This window comes from Quercus lobata, chromosome 4 (genome assembly GCF_001633185.2).
Source record: "Quercus lobata isolate SW786 chromosome 4, ValleyOak3.0 Primary Assembly, whole genome shotgun sequence".
NCBI classification, from domain to species: Eukaryota; Viridiplantae; Streptophyta; class Magnoliopsida; order Fagales; family Fagaceae; genus Quercus; species Quercus lobata.
The window spans coordinates 81416643-81442566 of record NC_044907.1 but is presented as its reverse complement, the minus strand read 5'-3'; the positions used below and the strand labels follow the sequence as shown (position 1 = coordinate 81442566).

The following is a 25924-nucleotide window of genomic DNA, read 5'->3' as shown; positions in this document are numbered from 1 at the left end:
GAATTTTCCCGCCCATAAAGGCAAGGAAATCTCCATCATTAGATCACCATCGCGCCATTGAACGTGGGGAGCACAGAGCCGCCTGCATTTAATGAAGACACATTTCACCTTCCAAAGGCTCTAAGAACGTGTCTCGGGCAGACGAAGAGTCTCGGGAACCAATAGGTGACAAGGATTGACAAGCTTTGACAGAGGCCTAATGTCATCAAAACCCTCCTATCCGTCTGAGGATCCGGACAGCAGGATTTTGAGGGGCTATTGTGGGGTCAGAGAACTTATGACCTGGCCCACTTTCCATTAGGACCCAGGGCCCGCGCTGAGGATAGTAGTTGCCGAGGACAAGTAGTGAAAAACTAAATAGCCTAGAGATGCAGCCGAGGATGACCCTGTCCTCGGCATCCCAAGACTTCAAAGGGAAGAGCGACATGTAGTCAAAGGCAGCCTCCAAAGTGCCCCCAGAAGAAAAGGCGAGTAGAATGGGGCTCACATGGGGGTACGAAGTGAGAGTGGTTCAAGGAAAAGACGTCACCTCTGCATTGAATGCACCCACAAACGTCATAGCCATATTGATAGGAAAAGACTCCTAAACAATGTGGTTTCGGTTATTGCAACTAACAGAAAATAGGGGGAGGCGGCTGATGGGACAGGTACTCGAATAGGTGCCTGCCTGATCAACAGATGGAAGGTCAGGATCAACCGAGAAGGGCTATATAATGTAAAGGCTTATGCGCCAAAAAAAAGGGGGGGCCAAAAACCAGGGTACCCAAAAAAGGGAGAGGAAGAATAAGAATATGAAGCTTCATGGACAAGATCCACGGACAACCTTAGCTCGTCTCTGCGTGTCCACCATGAGTATCATGATTAACTACCGTCTAGTGACCAAGACTTAACCTTTCAAGCCCATGCTCTACAAATTATATTGTTTGGGCCCTTAACGTGCGAACCCAACATCATTTTGGGGTCGTTACAAATCGAGTTCTTACAGGAGTAATTTGAAAAGTCTCATTCACAGCATGTTAGGAGTAAACTGAAACTAAAATTTTACATTTTTCTTGGCTATTCAGCCAGCATTAGAAGTCAGAGACGAAAGCAACTTCATAGGGTGAATGGCAAAATTTGATCATTGAGACGGAAAATTAATAAAATGGTTTGTGTATGAGAATGGAGAGTATGCCTGTTCTGAGAAATCCAATGGAAGGAGGAGAGGGCGGTGTGAGTATCGAATTGGTGGACGTTGAGAGAGCAGATGGAGGAGACATGGGAATGAGGGTATGGAATTGAGAGGAGGAGGTGAGGTTTCACTTTTAGAGCCTTTTTCTTTGGACTCCTCCTCAGTTGTGGCAATGGTGTTTATACTTAATAGTTGTAGCAAAGGAAGCTGGACTGCAGGAGAGCTAAGAATAGAGGAAACATTTAAGAGAGCAGAGCTTGAGACTACTGACTACTGAGTCCACCAATAATAAAAGTGTGTTTGGGAGATGTTCTTACTTGGGTCAATAAGCATCGTCATTGTGGTTTTTTTGGCTTTATGTTAGATATCATTTACTTTGACACAAAAATTAAAAAATTTAGATAGGACATATGACATAAAATTAGAAATTCAATTTATAATTTAATTAGATTTTCACTCAGTTTTCGCTATATAATATGATTTTATTTACATATTTTATTTTTTCTCAAAAATACTTGTTTTCTACTCACTCTTTTATATTCCCGTATTTGCACATCCATTTTATTACATTATTATTGGATCCATCTCATTATAAACGGAAAAAATACCTCCAATTTATCCTGCCCCAGCTTGCTTGCCCTCACATTTTGCGAATATGCCTTGCCCCTAGGCGCAGGACTGAATTAAACTTTGCCTATACAACCTAAGGACCCAGATTGAAGAAAGCCCATTATTAACAAATAGAATATATTGTATCTTTTGTCTTATAAAACATTTATTATTATTTTAAATTATCCTCTCTTTGAATGTTGTGGATTCTAATTATTTGTTACACTCTATTTGTAGTAATTTAAGAGTAAAATTTTTCAATCTCCCAAATGCATGAAAGTTGAACAAACTATTACTTTATCTATCTATCAAAATTAGAATTGAGATTAATAGTTTTTTTTAATGCAAATTCATTACTGAAATCCATCATTCATTATCAAAAGTTAAACAAATATTATTTAGTTAATATGTAAAATATAAGAAAAAGCTCAATTTAAAGTTGTCAACTTAGTTCCGAAAATGCATTAAATCGACATTGCTCTTAAAAGGAGACTGAACATTTCTAACCGGACTCTACCCCATTGTCATACCTAAATTGTAACATGTGCTAATGTGCGTCAACTTGAGTTGACATTTTAACATGTCTGAGTAAAAATTGACTTTTTTTTATGGGTCTAAAAAATCTTAATCATACCTGTTTTTATTTTTAGTGATTAGATGAGAAATTGCACAAACCATTCCCCTTATAGCACTTCAAACAGCGACGTCGTTTTTATTTTTTTTTTGTAGTACTAACTATAATGGCGACTTTTCCGTTTGTAGCATCTAAAGACTAGATTAGATTAGATGTAACAAATGCTTTCGGTCAGTAGGCGTTTAAAAAAGAAAAAGAAAAAAGCGATTTGATAAGGCGCCATTATACATGTTGCATCGACAAGTTACTGCCGTGATAAGAAATACTTGGTGAACACTTTTTCACCCAAGGTTCACGCTTCAAAGGACAGCACCCTATACATAGCGCCATTGCTAAACCCCAAAAAGTCTGCAAATTGTTTGGATTTCTCAGTCTCTCTGTTTTAGCGGGCGCAATGGTATACATTTCCTCTTGGGACGAGTTCGTCGAGCGATCCGTACAGTTGTTCCGTGCCGATCCCGATTCTGTACGTTTTTTCTTTCTTTCTTCCTTCCACCTTCTGTTTGTTTCCCAAGAAAATTGTAGGAAAACCTGATAAACAACAGTATTATTCTATTTTTATGGATAACTCTGCATAGTAAGCCAACGCTTGGATTTTATTTTTAAAACGAAATCATATAATTTAGGGTTTGACTGATATAGTTAATCTAATTCTTTTTTGGAAAATTGGGGTATGTAGACGCGGTATGTGATGAAGTATCGGCACTGCGACGGTAAATTGGTTCTCAAGGTCACTGATAATCGAGAGGTTTGACTTCTTTCTTTTATTATTAATTTATTTATGTGTTATTTCAGATCAAATTCTTTGGAGTATCACTATTGTTTTAGCTTACTGTGATTCAAATGATATTTATGTGTTTGGTTTTATTGTACCCATATGAGTGACTAAAAAACATATTATTTCTTGCAACAATTATTTAGTTATGAATGCTATGATTTTTAGTTTCAATCTATGGCTTGCTTTCACTAGCAAAGATCCGAATTCTATATATGTTGAATCAAATGCTAGATTTTAGGTTCAATTAGGGAATCTTATTGTCTATTTAGGGTGTAAAACAATTAGGGGTGCTTTGGGGGTTCAGTGGTGTCCAAAGCAACAGACAATGGGAGTGGAGTCTGATGCTTGATCTCAAATTCAACACCATGACTTAGGTTACCACACGATTTGTGTGTGTGTGTGTGTTTGTTGATCTCAAATTCAACACTGTGACATAGCTACACGATTTGTGTGTGTTTTTGAACTTCCTTTTTGAAGTAAAAAGGGTTAGAACAATAAAATATATCTAGAGAGAGGAATGGAGTTGAATTGGTGATTGATAATTGTCACTGTCTAGTCAGGAGTCTCTTGAGTAGTGCTTTGCACTTGTTAGAGATTCAATACAGTTGGAGTTTAAGGCATGGAGATTGACTTGATAACTGATTCATGCAACAGAAGGGACTTTCTAGAGATTCTCTTCTGACTAGATTAGACAGTACTCTCTTCCCCCGCTTGAGTGAGAATGGAAGGCTTCAATGAATATATCATCTTTGGAATTTTAGAGCTAGTTATTACTGGAATGTTACATTACTTTCATTTAATTCATGCAATATTTACTTATTAAAATAAAATGGGGCTAGTGTTCAATGGCATGATTTTATAGATCAGGTAGTTTAGAACCTTAAAGTCTTCCCTTTTCATCCAAGCATGGTAATTGTGAGAGTGAGTTGAAAATAGTATCACAAGTTGGTTTAGATTTTAAATTCAATCCAATTAAGTGACAGAGGATAAACAGTACGATTGGTTTTTATTTGATCAGTGCAGCATTAATTTCAAGATTGCTTTGTAAATACTTTGTAATGTGATCAGTTACTAAAGAGTTGATGGGAAAAAGGATTATTGTTTTGATATGGTCATAATTGGTTTGTGTTGAGAAGGCTCAGCTGATTATCAGCTTGTACTACGGAGAATAACATGGTGTTTGTACAATCAACCTATAGAGTAAGCTTTAGGGACAGTTAGTCTTTGTTATTTGGAGTCTTGTGCTCAAGGAATGTCAAACCTGAGTGATAGAGTGGAAAAACATCCAAAAAACCGACCAGTTTCATAATTTTTTTTTATTGGTAAGTTATAGACGCATCAGTTGAATTTTGAACCCAAGATCTCACCCTCCACATTGTTTTTACAAGTTGAGGAGATGCCATTTGAGCTAGAGCTTACTAGTATGCTCAAGTGGTAAACCTTGAATTAGTCATTCTCTAAATATCGGAATCCCTAACTAAGCTAATATTGAGACCTTTTAATGTGTTTCTCACAAAAAAAAAATGTGATGTATGTTTGGTGGTTCTTTGGTAGTGTCCAATTTCATGTTTTGCTATAATTTTCTTATTTGTACCTTGCTTGACAGTCTTCATGTTTAATGGTGTCAAAATGCACAACTGTTTTTGCTTAGGAGCACAACTTTCTTAGAAGCATAGAAGAATGATTGGATGAGTATATGTCAAGAAAATGCCAAGAGCCTTGTAGCTCAACTGGCACCTTCTATTGAATTATCAAAAAGAATATATGTCAAGAAAACTCATGTAGATTTTTAGATGAAAGTCATTTAAAATATAAATAAATCCATCTATCCAAAAAAATAAATAAATAGGATGACATTAAAATGAGTTATCCTTTTTAAAGTATCACCTTTGTTATTGAATATCTAGTTTAGAAAGCTTATCAACTCGTGCGTCACTTCTTTATAACTTTGGACAACTGATCTATCACTAGGAAGCATGGATGCTTCATTTGGCGCATCGTACCCTCCGTGTCATATTATAATTTTTTTGAAATTGCTTGTGTCGTACCCGTGTTCATGGTTCCTAGATCTATCATGTCTGGGTACTGATTTTTTTAAGCAGTATAACATCTTGATAGCTGTCTGGGAATTGAGAGTAGATTTTGGGTCGGAATTTTTGTCCAATATATAGTGCTGGGAGGTTAGAGGACATCTTTCTTTCTCTTTTCTTGATTAATCTTGATAGCTGTCTGGGAATTGAAAATTGGTTGTGGCTGTAAATTTTGTCCAACATATATTTTGGGAGGTTTTCTGGGTTCTGAGGTGTCAGAAGAAAATAACCTATGCTTGCTTATGTTGTGAAGGTAAATTTTAAGCCACGAGCCTTGTAACTCAACTGACACCTTTTGGTCTTTCTAATGGAGATGTCCAAGATTCAAATCCCCCCAACCCCTCTCTATCGAATTATCAAAAAAGAAAAAATTTATGTCATATGCATTATTTGAAGCATATGCATCATAAACCTGGATTTAGTCGACTTAGTGCTAGATATTGGATTTGGAATGTTTTTGCACACATGATATAGTCCTGGATTTGAGGAGAACCTGTGTTTCACTCATATTGTTGAACATTCCTGTTATCAGAAATTTATCTTTTTATTTAGTAACCGGTTACTCATACAATGGGTTCTTTTGTTTTTTCACCAGTGTCTCAAGTTTAAGACAGACCAGGCACAGGATGCTAAGAAGATGGAGAAGCTTAACAACATTTTCTTCACTTTGATGGCTCGGGGTCCTGAAGGTATTATCTTCTTCTTCTTCTTCATCCTTTTTTCAATAAACCTGATGGTATAATCTTATTTTAAGCTTCTTTATGAAATTTATGGTGCATTGGGGCATTCCGTGGAAGTAACAGTTGAACATAAAAATTTAGAAATGGAATTACAAAATTGATGTATCATTGTGAGTTATCAAAACATTAACCAGTATATGTTTTATGACATTTAAATCTTTCCCTAATATTTTTTTTGTAATAATTAACTCAAAGTAGAGAAACTGGTTTCAAATGCTCTGCAAAATGCAATTGTTTACATATACAATTTTCCCCCATGGGATGTCCATGCACATGCTTGTAAAGTTCCATAATGTTCTGGAACAGTACAAACAGTTGAAGCAGCTTCTGTTAGTTTAAAACTGCAAATTAGTGCTCGTGTGGACGACATTTTGAACATGTTATTCTGGTTCCCCAGTATATCATTGATTTTGATTATGGTTTGTGATCGCAAGTTGTACTAACTAAAACCTGTTCTGCTTCCTCATTGTGCAGCGGATGTAGCAGAAGTTACTGGGAAGGAACAAATAGATGCACAGCCAACCAAGAAGGGAAGAGGAAGAAAACAATAAATTTGTTTGCTACTAGACATATAGGTTTTTGGACAAATTTTAGTTGATATCATGGATGATTTGCAAAATCTACTGTTCTGCAAATTTGTTAAAGCCATGGTAAAATGAAATTTTCCTGGGGGATTTAATAGATGCTTCTCTCCCCTAATGATTGTTTGATCATACAGGATTATTGATGCTTTTCACTTTGCGTATTCGGGTTCTTGTGCAGTCATTTAATTTCTTGTTTTAAGCTTTCTGAATCAATTGCCAGGTTTATGGTTGGCATTTTGGCATCAATTCGCTACCACTTGCCACCATGTCTAACATCTCTTCCAGTTGTTCTAGCTTCTTTTACTATGATTCATGCTTCTTCAATCTGGTAGTTTCAACATGAATAAAATGCGCAATCTTTTTAAGCTTTCATTAATTAAGATATTTCTGATAATAAATATTTTCCAGTTTCCCATTATTCAATATGTGGTGTACAAAAAATCTTATCAATATCAAAAAATCCAAAACTAAATTGGCATGGCTAGAGTAGTGAATAAGATGTTTCAGATGGCCTGGCATTGGCAACTTGAACAGAACAAAGTAGGGTATCCCTCTCCCCCGTGTCTGTCTCTTGTGCTCCACTAGTAAGAGGAACGTAATCTTGGTGATGCCATTATTGGCAATAATGGGTTACGGAAAAAATTAGATGTATATGCAAGTGTATGTTTATGTAGTTCTCTGACCAATTCACACTTATTGAGATTTTGCTGTCCTGGTTGTTAAAGGTCTCGAACTCTGATGGAATCGATTTTGAGAGATTGGTAAAAGATTCACTTGTAGCCTTTCAAAGACATTTAATTTCTAGTTTATTGCATTACATGGGTAAAAAAGACTAGGACTCCAAAGACCCGGCTTGAAACATGAATTTTGCTTGGTCGAAGAACAGAACCTGTTGTTGGAGAACGATTCTTGGTCTTGCAAATGGGAGTGTTTTAAAACCATTGACGTGCCAGGTATAAAGTGTGCACTGGGGTGTTACCTGATAATTTCATTTCCTAGTGCTAGTGCATTTTAATGTGTTTGATAGCGTGCATTTTTAGGTAGGTAAGAAAATATGGAAACATGGCCAGAATGACTGAAAGTTTTTTATATGGGCTTACGCGTCAGCTATCCACGTGATATGGATGATGAGGCATGCTTACCTACTATACTTCTGCCAATGAGAATAGAGATAGAAAATAATTATAAAAAAATTATTGAAATAACAAGGGCATCTTTATAGTAATCGGGCAAAGTGGAAGGAAAGATTATAAAGAAATAATCTTTCTTTGTGTTTAGTTAAAACTCGAAAAAAATCAGAACCATATTTGGACTAGCATATCATATGGGATTTCTGCCAATTTGGTACACTAACATATATTCCTCTTGTATGGCGTGTAGCCATTTTAGATTGAACATAAAGTCATTGAATCCATCAAAATCCCATGACTGCTAGACAAAGCAGTAGATTTTGGTGGGAGATGAGACAATTTTATTTATTTAAAATTAAAAATCTCAAAGATTTCAGGGCAAGTCTGTGTGAGCAATGTTGATAAAGATAAAGGGCCCAAAACCAAACGTAAACATGTTTTACCATTGTTGTAGTCCTAAATAATAAATCATGGCCGTACCTCAAAAGCATGATATATATGTCCAAACAGATCCCGAAGCAGTTACTTTTGCTTTTCTTTTGCTTTATCAGGCCATTAAAAAGTAAAGTATTAATTCCATGTGACATAAAAAGCTTGTGAATTCCACTCCCTTTTTATTTTTGCGCTAAGAAAGATAACTGAAAAAGTGAAAACAAAAAGCTCTAGGAAAAATATTCTTCAAATGAAAAAGATAAAAAGAGAGAGAAAGAGATGGAGAGAATGTTTTATAGTGGGCAAACGAGAGCAAGGACAAAGTGCATTGTCTTCTTTATGAATGGGCGGTACGTTCCGAGGCACGGGTGGGGTTACCAGGTGCAGGGAGCTCCCTAGCTATCTTGGCATCAAGCAGCTGCACCATATTCTCTTTTATGTTTAAGGGTATGTTTAAGTCTAAATTAAAAACACAGTTTATTTTACTATTTAATTTATTTTTATTATTATTCATAAGTTTTATTATATTTTTTGATATTATTCATGAATTTTATTGTATTATTTCAACTAATTTTTATTTTTATCTACAGTATTTTTAGCAAAAAAATTTTAACTTTAACAAAATAAATAGATCACTTAAATAGAATTTGATTTTTGATTCCTTTTGCCGTTGCGGACACTCATCTATGACTATTGACTATGACTATGGACATGTGGGCTGGAGGGTTTAATTACTTATTAATTCCTTAACCCGGCAAGAAGGGTGAAAGTCAGGGCAAAAAAGTGAAAAATAAAGCTCAATTATACACTGTTGGAGATTCCTCAAGAAAAAAAAAAAAAAAAAAGGAATACAAAGAGGTAGGAAAAATATGATTGATTTGAAAAAAGAAGAAGAGAGCATTGGTTTTAAAATTAAAAGAATAGATTAATGAACAAAATATGCCACCCCATCCACCCCTATGCTATGGAGGTAGCTAGCTAGCTTCAACATAACGTTAGACAATCCAATATGTTCCTGCTCCTCAAAATGATATATTTCTGATCATCTTAAATGTGCAGACATATATAGCCTTTTTAAAAACAAAAGAAGGAATAAATAAAGCTGCCATGTCAATGAGTGTAGTGAATTCTTTTTATTTTAGAATAAGGATGTGTATAATCTGCGCTGGAAAAAAAGAATAAACTCCAATAAAGTTATGCTTTATTTCATATGGACAAACCAAATAGTTCTCAATTAATTAATTTGGACTTTATTGTGTCATTGAAATCTTGCATATGAGTACAAACTGATATCTCTTCTCCTTTACAACCCTACTATTACTTTTCGAAAAATACAAACACACATAATTATGTAATGCATATATGTATCTTACTGCTGAAAATTATGTGCTTTTTTTTTTTTTTTTTTTTTGGCTTTATTCATCCTAATGAGAAATATAATGATGTATCTATGATACAAAATATTTCTTATAACAATTATATTAACTCGTCCATGTAACAACTCAATAATTAAATGTCGTATAATTTTATTTTATGTCATTTTTGTCATAATTTGACTCACTAACTTTTTATATAATATTCACTTATTGAGTTGTTATAGGAATAAAAGTTGATATTATTGATAAAAAAAAAAAATACTTTCACTATTCGTAGGCATCATATATCGGTTTATAGAAAATTTGTGGCCTAAACTCCTTGTCCTAGTTTGTATAGTAAAATGTACCATGATTTGTTTTTTCAGTATAATAGAAAGAAAAAAAAATTGAAATTGCAACGTCCAATCGAAATACCACAAATTCTACATGACTGAGACAAGAGGTATTCAATAATCCAGATGGAGAAACGGTACATATTGAAAACATTTTGGGTGGCATGTGGAGACAATGGTTATCGGTTAACAACATATAGCCCTGTCTGCATTTTTCTTCCCCAACAATAAACATGATATAATTTACAGAGAGGTCAATGCACATGCTAAAAATGTTGGAACAACTTTGTCAATGAGTTCGGTAAGTGCTTTTGACACAAAGAAAGATTAACCAACTTGAGCCATTCGAATAAGATTCAAAAAAAAAAAAAAAAAGATCTATCCAGTATCTACGTACTATATATAAAAGATCCAACTTGACCTTTGGATCTTAATCCAACAGCTCCAATTAATTAATAAATCAGCTTGATTCTAATCATGGACAACTGTCTTGGGTCCATGTCCTAAATACTAAGCTCCATATATATATAATAGAATTTGATATAAAGTTGTGAATAGTAGCTAGACAAGTTTGGTAAGGAGGCATGATCTTTGTCACCTCGACAATGTTAGAAATTTTGGCTTCTTTACTAGCTATTGATGTTGAAATTTCTGCAATAATATAGGTGTGACATATATATGGATTATTGTTTCAAAGAACATTAATCCAAACTTTGACCAAATAGTCAAATTTTACCGTCCAGGAAAAGGTCCCTGGTTTGTCTTTTCCTTCTGTTCCATATTTTTAATATATATAGCATGCATGTTCATAGTTCATAGTTCATAGTTCATAGAACCTACCTCGTCTCGTGGAAGAATAGGTATGGGATAGAGTCTTAGAGAAATTAAGAAAGGACAATACCATACCTCAGTTTATTAATTAATTATGACTTTCAACAACAAATTAACGGTTTCTTTTGCTATTATACTATTCGTTTATCGCTTTGAAATTGCACAATATCAGCATTAATTAGTTTAATTTAACATATCATTTTGATCCTTTTGCATAATAAGAGGGCGAAGTTTTTCAGGAGGCTTTATAAAGAAATACCAGATTTATTATTTTAATATATATTAACAAACCCAAACAAGACTGTTGATTTTTTTGACAAATACAGAAAAGCACAGTTTAATTAAATATGTCCAGTTTTTTAATGTTAAGTTCTTTAGAATATACAACAATTTTTCCATCAATTTTACACTTTTATTTATCATCTTTCAAATCATTTTCTTTTAAACTACTGTATCAACAAGTAACGAAAGTATCAATTCAAGAGTCCTATTACTTTAAGTAATTTTAATATAAAAAATCATCCAATTCTATATTTAGATTAAAAGATAGAAAAATATTATTAATTTTAATATTTGATATACTTGCATACTTATGCTTAAATTGAATACAAGCTTATTTTATCGGGTAAAGTTAATCGATACTCTAAGGGTATTGATTTAAAAAGTATTTTTAGAAGCTCTTTCTTTAAACAATTTTTTTATTTTCTATAAAATTAGTATTAAAACTTTTTTAAAATGATTCATTTTCAAAGGGCACCTGTTAATTGAACCCTATTTTTATACAATTTTTCATTTTTCAATGTATTATTTAACCAAGTTCAAATCATGATCCAATGGCTCAACTAACGAACCATACATTAAAGTGAGACACTTATAAGTTAATGATTTGTTGTTTGGTATGATTTTGATAACTATATTGGTAGCGAATTCGTATAATATAGTTGCATTCTTTGTAGGACAAAGTTTAAACATTACCATATTTTGAAAATCTAACTGTTGAATTTCATGTTCTTTACGCTCTTAATACACATGTCAAATTTTGTGTCAATTGGATATTATTTACTATATGATCTATAAGTTTATTTTCTATGCATAATTTTAAACTACAAAAAATTGCAATTTAAAAAATTTATTGATGATATAGCTATTGATCTTTAATTTTCTAGAAAATTTTCAAGCATGGAGAATAGAAGAAAAATGTGTCATTCAATGATGGATTTGTCAAAATTCTTCTCAAAGAAAAAGATATTGAGTAAGGTTGTAAAGGTTACAACTAATTTTGTAGCTAAATTTTATCTTTCTTTGTAATGGTGTGTAATATTGTAAGATTAATTTTACCATATTTACTCTTTAAAACACAACCCTAAAAAAAAAAAAAAAAAAAAAAATTAAAACACTAATCAATTGTTCTTTGTTTATATAATAAATACTTGGACTCTACATCACGGTTCCGATTAATGCAATTAAGGAATCGAATTCCACTTTATAAATCTAGTTTAATATGATATCAAACTATACATACAGTACTATATATAGTGTTACATTATAATCTTGAGACAAAAGTGAAGTTAAGAAAGCACCAAATCTATTATGATATTGGATATAAGAGATAGCGTCAAATTGAGAATCATGTGAAAAAGAAAAGCAAAAAATTTTATAGAAGTCAAATTAATTTATTAACACGCATATATTCATTAGCATTTATATAAAACTGTTATTGGACAATTTGTTAAAAGTGCATTCTGTTAAATTAATTAAACTCATGTAAATAAGAGAAGAACATTTTAAATGTTATGACTTATAAATCGGCATTCAATTTAGTATTAGGTTAGGTATGTCATAAAAAAAGAAAAAAAAAAGAGTGTAATATTGGGAGAGCTCTTCGCTGCAATTATTAATACTATTGTTTTGATAAGTCTTAGCTGCAATTATGATGATCATGCGTTATATATATATGTTAATGTTTATGACTCCTAGTTCTAGATAAATTCACTACTATAGTATATGTGTTTTTGTTGCCAAGCAGAAGCAGTAGGAGTAATATTTATGAGTATAAGGATGATAGTAATGATGTCAAATAAAGTGTGCACGCTTGCCAAACTCCAAATCCAATGTTGTAATCTTCCAACAAAGAGCCACGACTTCGGACGCACACAAAACTTTACTGTTGTTCATACATTTTATTTTATTTTATGAGGGCATTATTGTCACGCAAAAAGCTGTCAGGTACTGCAATTTAATAATATGCCTCTATCTATCCTCCAATTTTGTAGCCTAAATTAGGGATAACTCCAAATTGCTGCATTATATATTTAATTTTAATTAAGGGAAATGAATTCCTCATCGCGAATGCTAAGCCTAAGCATAATTAAACGTTAAAGTTTAGAGAGAGAGAGAGCAAAAAGTCAACTAGGATGGGACCCAGTGGGACCAGGCCTTGTCAGTCACCGAACTGACAGTAACAGTAACAGTAACAGTAACAGTAACACAGTGTTCCCACAGCGCAAAGAAGATATATAGCAAATTCATTATTATAACTATCAGAGACTTCAAGGGCAGTACTGGTGGCAGCAGTCAAACAACAAAACCTTGGGGCACGTGTCAGACTTTTAGCTTGTTAATTTACACGTTTCATTATCGCATTCGTTGATTGTTGCAACGGCTATATTGGGATTCTCTCTCTCCTCTCTCTCTGAGGAGGACCGTTGTGGGGTCGGGTCCCAATGATGATATATATATATATATATTTTTTTTTTTTGAGAATCTAATGATATTTATTTATTTGAATCAGGCAGGCGGACAGTTTGATATTAAGCTCACCCTCCTATATCCATATTCCACATTAATAATAATAATAATAATAATAATTCTTAACCCAAAAAATAATAATAATAATAATAAGCATTTTATTTTTAGCCGCGCATATAGACAGACTATAGTGAGAAAAAAAAAACCCTTGAAAGTTGAAACCAAACTAAAAACAAAGTCCTCCAGTTTATTGCTTTTTTTTGGCCTCTCTCTCTTTTTGTCTTTTCACTTTATTTTCTGTTTTCTTTTTTTCTTTTTCCCAAGTATGAGGCTCTTTTTCCCTCATCCCATGTGACAACAGTTGGGTCTTCTTGACTTTTCAATGTATTCTTTTATATATATATATATATATATATATTTTATCCTGCCCCTATGTCATTATTAATAAATTATTTTATAAAAAATTTGACATTATTTTCGTCAAAATAATTAACTACTTTTTATTTTTTTTATAATTTGGTGCATTGGTCACTCCATCCATAAGTATAAGTGCTTGTGAGATATAGGGAGCAAAGGCTGAGATTCAAGTCTTCAGAAGGGAGTTTTACACACATATACACTTAGATTAAGTTAGAGTATAAATTCTATCTTGTAAAAAGTATATATATATTTTCTAAGTCCGTTAACTTTTCCTTTTTGGTGTAATATATGATGGCAAAGGTTTATGATTATTGTAAATCACTTTGCTTTAAGGGATCATCAAACCCATCATGATAACTATTGAATTCCACACACACACACACAATAAATAAATAAAATCCTAAAAAATTATCTTTTTGCCTTAACAAAATGGGTCTCCTAATGAATTATTACTAGCCATATTCTTTGGTTATGTTGTCAATCAAATTGATATTTAACCTGATTCTTTTAAGTGGAAAATCCTCTTATTTGTTGCTGATCTACAAATTGAATGAAACTATTTACATTGCATTCCAGTTAATGGTCAAATCTCAGGCAAGTTTTGGGAATACTAAAACATATCTCTATAGACAAAAAAGAAGAAGAAAACACTCCAACGTTTAATAAAAAGAAAACATATATAAATATAAAAATTTTGTAAACACTTTTACATAAGTGTGGAAAGAAAAAGGGGGGAAAAACACAAGAGAGAGAATGCCAGAAATGAAAAAAAAAAAATTATATTCAAATATGAAATTTCATCTTATAAGAGTTGATGTAATCTAAACATCCTATAGAGAGGATGTGTACAAAAAAAAAAAGGAGTTTGATCGTTTGATGAAAGGAGGGGGGGGGGGGGTGTGTTGGTTTCATTTTGTTGATCTGGTTAAGTTGGTTGGGTGAAAATCTACAAAACCCAACATCCACCCAATCATTTCGACCAGCCATTATGTTTGACATTATCCATCACCCTTTGGATCAGACAGATCAAGCATAACTCGTATGACCAACCCTAGCTGATATGAATCATATGATAGTTGTACATGTTAAACTAGAGAAAATAATTATATTATTTTTTAAAAGAAATGTTTTAATCACATTTACTTAAAAAGTTTGATTTTTAAAATAAGACCAATAAAAATAATTAAAAGTGTAATTATTTAGTTTTCCAAGTCCGGGAGTAATGTTCACTCCTTTTACATAATAGTTGGTTTCGTTAATAAAATTTAGGACAAGAATCACCATTCATGTGAAAAGAGAGAGTGTTATGCCTAGAGTATTGAATACTTTTCCATTTTAAGAGAAAATCTATGTGATACACTTTTGCATGCGTTTTTTCACTCCTTCATGAGGTAATAAGCTATAATTGGTGTGTAACGGAAACATGTGACAATGGAGAGTCTTGTGAAAGTATAAAAAAATTTCTATATAACCGGTGAACTAGACTCGCCTCTCACATAAGATGCAATAATTTCATTTAGAAGTAATATTACATCAATCACAATATATCATCTATACAAGTTGTGAAACTATGCATATGTAATAAAACTGTAGAAAAATGTCACTGATATCTAATAAAATTTACGCATAGGAAGAGTATAATTAAAAATATGGGATTTTTACTTTAGCACATAGTGTTAATCTAATTTTTTGGACTTCTAAGTTATAAACAATTAAGATCCAAGTATATACATTCTCAAGAAAAAAAAAAGGATCCAAGTATATAGGTTTTTCAGAAATTAAACAGTGTCTTAATATTTTTATTTGATACTCAAAGGGGAGGGGGGAAATGGAAAACAGTGTCTTAATATTGTTCATAAAAAAATTTACGGATTAAATCATTCACCATGCACATGATAATGATTCAAAATTACTAATGATGTAAACAAAATTATGTGCACATCAAATAAAATAATCAAGTAATAGAAGGTTTGGTTTGTCATAAACCTAAAATATAGGAGGTCAATGAAACAGACACTCATTTTAGGTAATATTTGAAAGAAGAAAAAGCTCAGAAAATCATAATGATAAAAGGGAAAAAATTAGAAAGAATATTAAAACAGTGTTTGAATTCACATGCTCAGTACAAGTTGTGGGGGGTGTAGCAGGAGTAGTGGTACAGGTGTAAGAAATCACAACAAACATATGTGTATATGGTAAGTCCAACTCTAAACACACCCTATTGACAGCAAAGACAAACTTACCAAGCACACAGTTTTCGTGGAAGTCGTAAAGCTGAAGTTGAGAGATAGAAGACTTATTAATTATAAAACTAAAACAAACAATAAAAATAAAATTAAAGGCTGAAATTAGGGAAAGAAAAAGAGTATAACAAAGGTCTTTGCGTGGGACCCGCCTTCAAATCTGTGACAGAGACGGCAGTTTCAATTCTCTCTAGCACTCCTTTTTTTATTTAAAACAAAAAAATGCTCCTTCTCTTTCTTTCTCTCTCTTGAATACTTGCTGTTTTCTCTCTCTCTCTCTCTCTAGATAAATATTAAAATATTGTTCAAGAGAAAGTTGAGAGCTTTGTTTTCTTCTCATTGTGTGAATTCTTAAGCGAAGCAAAGTCTTCTCTTTCACACCTTTCTCAATCTCAAAACCCCATTGAAGAAGAATCTAGGGCTTGAACCACCCTGTCCAAGTCCAACAAGGTCTGTTCTTTTGGTTCCTTTTCCTGCTTTTTTACTCCAAATTTGATCGATTTCTCTTTCTTTCCTTTTTGGAAATAGTTTTTACAAGCTTTAACATCCATCTTGTTCTTTTCTTTTTCTTTTTTTTTTCCTTTTTCTTTTTTAAATTCAAATTTCACTGACCAGTTGATCAAGGTATTCTGAGTCTCCTTTGCTTTGGAAAATTAAAAGCTTTTGATGTGCTGCAATTCCTGAAATTTAAATGAAAAAACTCAAACTTGGGCCTTTCTTTTTGCGAAAAATAGGATTTTGACTATCTGGGTCTTTGTCTTATCTTATATGGATGGTCATGCATCTATTGTTCAACTAGTTTTTAGTATTTGAAAATTTTGGGGTCTGTTATGGCATGCTTTTGTTAAGTTTTTGGGGTTTGGGTATTTAGGGTTTTTGCTTTGTTTTTTGGTTTTGGGTTGGGAGTTAGTATGGAGGACGTTGAAGAAGCTAACAAAGCGGCCGTAGAGAGCAGCCATAGAGTTCTAAACCTTTTATCTCAGCCCCAAGATCAGGTTCAGTGTAGGAATTTAATGGTTGAGACTGGGGAGGCTGTGTCAAGGTTCAAGAAAGTTGTTTCTATTCTCAATTCTAGAGTTGGTCATGCGAGAGTCAGGATGCCTAACAAAGTCCAAATCCCTTTTCCCCATAGCATCTTCTTAGAGAGCCCACTTTGTAGAACAGACCACCAACCCAAAAATCTGCAATTTCTTCAGTCTAGCTTTTCTGAAAACCCAATTCAAGATATGGGTTCGAATGTTAAAAGTACGTTGTGTTTGGGAAGCCCTTCTTTGGAATTGGGCTCTAATGGAAAAGGTCCTCTCCAACTGACACCATCAGCACACCAATATCACTTCCTCCAGCAACAGCAGCAACAACAAAGGTTATTGCTTCAGCAGCAACAGATGAAACAGCAAGCGGAAATGATGTACCGCAGGAACAATAGTGGCATTAATCTGAATTTTGATAGCTCTAGTTGTACTCCAACCATGTCATCCACTAGGTCTTTTATTTCCTCCTTGAGTATAGATGGAAGTGTGGCTAACTTGGATGGATCTCATGGAAGTGCTTTCCATTTGATTGGGGCACCACACTCTTCGGATCAGAATTCACAACAGCATAAGAGAAAGTGTTCTGGCAGGGGAGACGATGGGAGTGTCAAATGTGGGAGCTCTGGTAGATGTCACTGCTCAAAGAAGAGGTTAGACTTGTCTTGGACCTTCTAGCTTGCAATTTTGTCTCTTGCCTTGTAATGAGAAAGGATTAAGTTGTTATAATGGATTTTGCTTAATTGGTTTAACTATGGTGGCAGGAAACATAGGGTGAAGAGATCAATTAAGGTACCTGCAATCAGTAACAAGCTGGCAGATATACCTCCTGATGATTACTCCTGGAGGAAGTATGGGCAGAAGCCAATCAAGGGTTCTCCTCACCCTAGGTATATCTAATTTCTGAATCTTATATGGAACTACACTGTCTGTGATGCATGCATTCTTCTCTCAAGTTCTGACATTTAATTTTGTAAATTTTTGTGCCATTCAACAATTACATTTGCATTCAGGATATTAGTGTTATTGTTGTTGTTTCTTTCCTATCTTTGTCTTGGGAAGCAATTGCAGTGGAACTTAGAAAAACGCTACATGGTTGGCCATTGTATGGTTTTCTAGGATGTAATGTTCGCTAGTCTCAACTAAAATAGCAGTAAGCACGGTCTACTTGCCGAAGTAAAAAATTCAATAAGCACAGCCTATAAATTTGTATTTTATCAAGTGATTGGTTTAGATACATCAATGGAAAGAAAAACACTTAATTCTAGGACCTTGAAAGATTTTACTAATGTTTCCCCTGTTTGTTCACAAGAAGTTAACTTTGGCTCTTCTAGTTGGAATGTGAATGCCTGCTGCAGATGTTTGTTCACAGATTACTTCCTTACAAATTTTTTTTCAGATGGAAATGTTTTCAAACTTACAATTATTGTTTTTACATTACAAGTAATGCTTGTAGGTGCTGTTGAACCTAAGAAACTGAGAAGCCTTTTCTAAACTTATGCAGGGGATACTACAAATGTAGCAGCATGAGAGGTTGTCCTGCAAGGAAGCATGTTGAGAGGTGCTTGGAAGAGCCTTCCATGCTCATTGTTACCTATGAAGGCGAGCATAACCACCCCAGGTTACCATCACAGTCTACAACCACATGAATGGCATGGAGAGCTTCACCAAGGTCAAGCCCCGCTGTTCAATTTACCAAATCCTTATGTATGGTTGGCTTGGAATGCTCCTGTACATATTTTGCATCTTTTGACCGTGGATATACTTGGAGCAGTTTTTTTTTTGGCTTTGGAGTGTTTGGCTCCAAGCATTTTAAGCTTAATTGGCAAAGTGGGAATGAAGCCCGGTGCAAAACTGAAGAATTCTGTAAAATTGGGGGGGTTTCAATTGTAAGAACTCTTTCATCTGTTTTAGTAAGCAATGGTTTAAACAGTTTAGGTTTTCTAAATGAATGAATTGCCTCTAAATTGGGAATTCTTGATTTGATGACTATTTTCTTGAGGTTTTTGGTGTTAGATATTGGTTCTCCTTCACATTGGCATGCTAGTTTATTGTTGTGGGTTTAAATTCCTCGCAGTGGATACTTCATGTTTGAGTAGCATTAGTAGTTGTGAATGGTAGTGTTTTGCATCTTCTATTACTACAAGATCACTCTTAGAAGGGATAGAAAAAACCAACTAGGAGGTGGAATTTTATGTAATGTGAATGTGCAGCATTATATTCACGTACATTTTGGTCGATGCATCAAAACAAAGTTTTAACCTTTGATTATTCCAAAGGATCGATCCTGGTGACTTGTCGGCTTAAGCGTCTGGCTATGAGAATCTTTGTCAACATCTTCGGTTGTCACTTTCTAGGAATTGCCCAGAAAGAACTTGTGGGGTTGGGTAATTATGTATGCAGTATGCTAGTGATGAGCGACCGTGTCTAGCTCTAGAAATTGTGACAATGATCTTTTATGGAGAGTTCGTATCTGTTTGAAAAAATGCTGGGATTTCTCTACAGAAAGGTCCGAATTTTTTAGGTTTCAAAAACATATGTACTGCTTGAAAATGATAAAACTCGTGTTTTAAATCATTAATGCAGAATTCATGCAGCCTAGGCTCACAACACCAATAATTCAGTACTTTTTTGTATTCAAGTAGCAACTTTTTATTGTTGACGTCTATCTTTCATTCATTAATAGGCAGTGGGCATGTTTTTTATTTAATTGTCTTTCATTCATTTGGAGATATTAAGTTACAAAAGTCTTGGCAGATGGCACGACATCCGACACTAGCGACACTAACTCCAAACATCCAACAGTAATAGGCAGTGGGCATGTTTTTTATTTAATTATCTTTCATTCATTTGGAGATATTAAGTTACAAGAGTCTTGGCAAATGGCACGACATCCGACACTAGCGACACTAACTCCAGGCATCCGACAGTAGCAATACTAAGTCTAAATATAAATTAAGCAAGAAATAAAATTGTTTAAAATTGAATAGAATTTTTGATATATATATTTTGTTGTCTAAAATTACTTTACAAAATTAAAAATAATTAAAACCGGTTATAATTTATATTGACTCTAATTTGTGAAACGCCTACAATTTAGAGTCATAAAAAAACTATGAGCCCCTCGAATGTGGAGCTTGAGCCAAGTAGGAAAGATTGTGAAGTGGAACAAAATTTGCGGAGTTTGAGAGAGAGTCTTTCCCTTTCCCTTTCAAGTCAAATCTAGCTATTTTTCCAATTCGCTGTTTCTTTCTACTTCTGTTATAAAGAAGAATTATTCAAGTTGTCCAGATTTTAGGAGTCTACAACAAGGCATGTGAGTTGGAAGGGGACCAATATGGGGGGGGTGGTTCTCATACTTTAATATATATATATAATATATGTATATATATATATATATATATATATATTCTCACTCCATTGGCATCCTCCCCCATATTATTCTTGATCTTTTGGGACCATATATCTAAATCAAAATAATAAGGGGTCCGGGGGGAGATACTGTTTCTGCCCTCCTTTCCTTGCATCATCAAAATAGGAATATATGATGATATACTTGAAGGATGCCGTGTCACCACCCTCATCATTTCATATTTTACATTAGTGTCCTTTGCCACCAAAGAAAAAAAAAAAAAAAAGACTACTGTTAGTGTTAGTGGTGCTTATGTTAGTGGAACACGTATTGAAAGGGATTATTTTTATTTTGGTTTGGTAAGTAGGATTAAAGAAATTGATCATCACAATCTTTTTTTTTTATCCCCCGCTTCCCCTAAACAACAAATGGAAGTCAATTAAAATCAAATCATCATAATTCATAATGATGATGGTCACCAAGGTTGAGATTTGGTTTTCATTCTGCTATGTTGTGTTGTGCAAGGAATATTAACTTTTCTACTTCATATTATTTATTTATTTTACTCCTGAAAATGACACGTTAGAGTCACTTCTATAATGTGTGTCCTAATAATAGTCACCTCCCTAGGTTTGAATAAGGTTAGACTCATGTTTCAAATCCCACTCATTATGGTTGCCACAAAATTTTCTAATCTACCGATTAAACATAAACAGGCTAACTATCTTTGTTACTTGTAGATTTGGGACCAATTGGGAAAGGCTATGTGGGCATTACATCATGATTCATTGACTCAAGGAACATAAATTCTTAATAGGGAAAGATTACCAGCGACGGGTTAATGTTTTTGGTTTGACCAACCCAAAAGCATAATCATCTTCAAATTGTTATAGATTTGCTTCTTCTTTACACAGTCAAAAAATATATATATATATATATATTAATTTTTTATTTTGTAATGGCAATTTATATACTTACAATTGACAAAAAGATTCTATTAACGAGTGTCTTTAGGGTATTTGTTAATGGACTATTTTAGAAAAATTATAATATTATTTTCATGGAAGATATAAAAATCTGTCAAAAAAATTTATTACATTTTATCTTTTCATAAAAAAATTTTAAAAATAGTTCCTAAACTAATTCTCTTATACATATAATCCGTTAAATTTTCATAGACAAAATTGCAGGTTTCTTGTTATGAAAGGCTGAAGCACATGGGCCTGAGCCCATCTGGTCGATAACTAAGTTTGAGCCTGCAATAGATACTGGTGACCGTGTTTGGTCCTACGAGGCCACGGTCGAATTATATCCCGGTCTTTGTTTACTGTTAGTATTATTTTGATTCAAACTATTTTCAACGCATTTTTAAGCATTTTAAACAATTTTACACACTTTTTCACTCTTAAATATATCAAAAACACTCTACCAAATATTCCCTAAAAATTAAGTAGGATTTCAATCTTTAACACTCGACAAGTTGATTATTATGGATTTAAAAAAGAAGAAGAAGAAGAGAGTGGATAATTAATTATGAAAAATGTTAATGAATAGCCTTAAAATATTAGTTAATAATTTTTAATGAAAAAAAGAAAAAAAAGCGCAATAATGGCCGTGAGAGTGAAGTGAAGGCAGGGTGAAGCGCAAGAATTGGTGTTGGTGGGTGTGGTGTGGGAGACAGTGGGAGTAGAGTCAAAAGGGCAATTATGATTTATGACTGACTTTAGCTGTGACTCTGTCTATTTCCGTATGCGTATCAGATCAGAGTCACAGCCACCAGTTTGTTCGTTTGTTTTGAGTTTGGGTTTGCAGTCAAAAAAAGACTTCATTTTAGACTTATTAGCGCAGTTTTTACTTTTTTTTAATTATCAAATAAACCCTCCTCCGTACACGCGCTCTTCCCTTCCGTGTAGGCGCACGGTTGTTCAAACTTCCATTCAATCACGAAGTCATATATATATATATATATATATATATTTTTGGTTGCTAAAATACTCTTAAACCTTCTCAATTAAATTTTGCTTTCAACTCACGTTATATTCTTTTGGAAGACTTGTATTGTATGGAGTAAAAGGCACTGGTTTCATTTGTATATTTCGGTCTTCTTCAATCCCCCAAACCCCCCCCCCCCCCACACACACACCAAAAAAAAAAGAAAAGTAGCGATTCAAATACATGAATAAAACAATAATACTAGACAATTAAACTCAATGCATGCAGCTACATGTATATATATCCAATAAAACTAGAGCAATTGGTTAACAAGATACTAAAAAATACAGTAGAAAAGAGGAGATTTCATTTCACTAATTAAAAGTCAAACCCCCTTCTTGAAAATGCAAAAAAATATGGACGCTGTACAAGGGCAAAAATACAGACCAGACCAGACCAGACCAAACAACATTAATTTGATATTCATCAGAAGAGCGGTGCCGGCAGATTCAAATCGAAAAGAAAGGGCCTTTTCTCTGGAGACGAGGATGTTTTGGTGTCGTGCTGAGTCTGAGTGGTCATGACCGCCAAGTTCTCCATCTTGTAGCCCCTGTACTCCGATCTCACCGGCGGAGGAGGAAGACTAGCTGGCGAGGGAGGAGGGAGGATGAAGCCGAAGTTAGTCTTGGCTTTGGGACCACGGAGGCTGAGGGCGGCCTCGTCGTAGGCTAGAGCGGCTTCCTCCGCCGTGTCGAAGGTGCCCAGCCACTTACGGGTCTTCTTCCAGGGGTCTCGGATCTCCGCCGCAAAACGGCCCCACGGCCTCTTCCGGACGCCTCTGTAGTGCGTCTGGTGCTTAGGAGGCGGCCGTGTGGTGGCGACTGAAGAAGAGTCTAGGCGGAGGAGGAGGGGAAGCGCGTCAACACTAGCAGTCGCAGTCGCAGTCGCAGGCATTGAATTTTGATTTGACTCTCACACGGAGAGAGAGAGAGAGAGAGAGAGAGAGAGAGCGCGTATTGTGTTTGTGAGAGTTTTTTAGGGTATGGAAAGAACTATAGATAGAGAGATATTTATAGGGGAGGGGACAGTCGGGTTTACCGCCGACAGCTTTTGGTGTTTTCTGTACCCCTTTCTTTTTTTATTCCTTTATTTATTCAAATCTATACTAATTCTGTACTCTATTCTATTCTAGTGTTATTATATATATATATATATATTATTATTATTATTATTATTTTTAAAAGTAATTTGACATTCAAAATAATACTAATAAACAAATATCAATTTCTCAAAAATATAAATATAAGTAAAATATCCACACACATAAATGTAAATCTATTGCATGCTACGGCTACCATCATTTTTATTGTGTTAAATGAAATTTATTTTTTGTTTTTCCATTTTAAATATAATAGGTTGAACGTTAATTTAAAGTATCGCTTGCTGCATTAAATGCATGCGTGTAAAAAGGGAAAGAAGGGCAATCATGTATATGGCTGTATAAATGTCTTTTTCTTTCAATTTTTCTTCATATTTGCTGTTTATGTTAAAATTTTTTTTTTTGATCCGGTTAATGTACGCACTTAGAAAATTGATAATTTTTATCAAAAATTTCAAAAATTCCTAAGAGCATATATTAGTAAAATCTTTTTTATTTTTATAGCTTTTTTAATTCCGGATAAAAAAATTTAAAAATGGTTTACTAACATATGCCCAAGGGCATAGTAAAATCTTTTTTTTTAAGGGAAATATTATAGAATATCCTAAGGTATTGGTTTTGAAATTATTTTCTGAAAAAATTGATAAAATAATTAATTTTTTTGAAAATTATTTTTTATATTTGTTCAATATATTTTCAACAATTTACTTTTGTGATTAAGTAAAAAGAAACAACGTACAAATCTAAATATAAATAAAACACAATAAGATTTAATAGTCAAAAACAATAAATAGAAACTGTATATATATATATATATATATAAATGGACCTGGCCCATAAATTATTGGGCCCCACAATAACCCCTCAAAACCCTGCTGTCTGACCTCTTGGTCGGAGAGGGGGGTTTTGGTAACACCAAACCTTTATTACGGCTCATTTAATTCAGCATTTCATTAATGTTGGCGGTTCTTCATCTGCCCAGGAAATGTACCAGTCTACGAGACATTCCTCTGAACTCACTCATGACGCGTTCTCGCCGTTTGATTATCCGAAACGCGCCTTTAATAACTTCCATTTACGAGACTATTTAAATTCGACGGTTTGTTTGACAATGTGGGGAAGTGGAACGGGTATATTCTCGTTTACAGATTTTCTTGGAAATCTGAACAGATTAAATATCTTCCGTTTCGCCCTTCATATAAAAAGAAAAGTAGGAGGCTATTTCTCTTATATAGAGACCATTTCCACCCTTCTGAAATCTGATACCCTTACCCTCCTTTAGGGTTTACTTTACTCGCTAGTTACACCCTAAATCGTGATACATTTGAGATAGGAATAAGTAATGAAGGAACCATACCTCTCCCAGAAACACCATATTGTTATGAAGCTCAAAATGGTTCGGTCAGGGTAGGGATGGTGGAGACTCAAGATCCTTCTTACCTTCCTTTCAGCCAAAATCTGAAGCAGGGGTTCGTCACGTCAAACTTTCAGCACGACTGAGCTGGGGTCACCCATTATCAGTACCAGCCGCTCTCTTATGAGCATAACTAACATGGCACCAGCGTGTTAGGAGTCAGGACTGACGCAGGGACAGAGTGTCCCTGCTTCTTCCTCTCTTTCTTCACTGGTGCCTCCTTTTACCTCTCTTTCTTCTTCTTTCCACCACCAGATCCATCCTGGCGCTTTTCCTTCTTCCTCTTCTTCTCCTCCTTCTTTCTCTTCTTCTCCTCCATCTTCTTCTGAAGAAAGTCTTCCTCTCAATATGGGCTCTACTGGGGCAGAGTTTGGAAAGACTTTCGGAGACGAGTTTAAAAAGACATCGGACTGTTTATTTGTTATATTGTTGTTGTTTTCCTTTTATTATTTTTGTAATCCAACTTCTGTATAGGTTTGTTTAAGCCCCTATTTGTACGTTGTAATACTTCTTTATATTAATAAAAGTTGTTATTGTTTTATTTCACATGTTCTATCTTTTTATTTCCGAAATGATTACGCCGTGAATAGACATACAATCTTGTAAATTCTTTTTATTTTTACATTTTGACCGACGTCTAGGACCGACATCCTAGTTAATAAAAAGCTCTTGCTCTGTGTTTATAGAAACTATCCGACTTAATAATACTGAATCGAACAAGTGATACTTAGGGCTGAAACCCCTATTAGGAAGAAAAAGAAATGACATTATGATGAGCTTATTGGGTCGGCCTGGCACAATGCCGCCGACCTTAGAGCATAATATTTAGGACTGAAATCCCTTATCAAGGAAAAAGGCACTATTATGAACTTACGAGTGCTGTTTGGCACAATAATACAGACTTGAACTAATGACGCTTAG

The 25924-nt window shown here is 34.1% G+C and overlaps 3 protein-coding genes across 3 annotated transcripts; 2 read left to right on the top strand and 1 right to left on the bottom strand.

Moving 5' to 3' along the window:
- The first annotated feature begins 2669 nt into the window (after window positions 1-2669).
- On the top strand, window positions 2670-6787 carry LOC115983932 (signal recognition particle 9 kDa protein). The gene is made up of 4 exons (XM_031106792.1): window positions 2670-2880; window positions 3094-3162; window positions 5878-5971; window positions 6497-6787. The coding sequence occupies exons 1-4, from the start codon at window positions 2809-2811 to the stop codon at window positions 6571-6573; spliced, it is 312 nt and encodes a 103-aa protein (XP_030962652.1). The 5' UTR covers window positions 2670-2808; the 3' UTR covers window positions 6574-6787.
- Window positions 6788-16398: 9611 nt separating this feature from the next.
- LOC115987162 (probable WRKY transcription factor 21) lies at window positions 16399-19129 on the top strand. The gene is made up of 3 exons (XM_031110659.1): window positions 16399-17799; window positions 17911-18036; window positions 18651-19129. The coding sequence occupies exons 1-3, from the start codon at window positions 17030-17032 to the stop codon at window positions 18793-18795; spliced, it is 1041 nt and encodes a 346-aa protein (XP_030966519.1). The 5' UTR covers window positions 16399-17029; the 3' UTR covers window positions 18796-19129.
- Window positions 19130-22699: 3570 nt separating this feature from the next.
- LOC115987337 (ethylene-responsive transcription factor 4-like) lies at window positions 22700-23479 on the bottom strand. The gene has a single exon (XM_031110864.1). The coding sequence runs from the start codon at window positions 23382-23384 to the stop codon at window positions 22917-22919; it is 468 nt and encodes a 155-aa protein (XP_030966724.1). The 5' UTR covers window positions 23385-23479; the 3' UTR covers window positions 22700-22916.
- Window positions 23480-25924: the final 2445 nt, after the last annotated feature.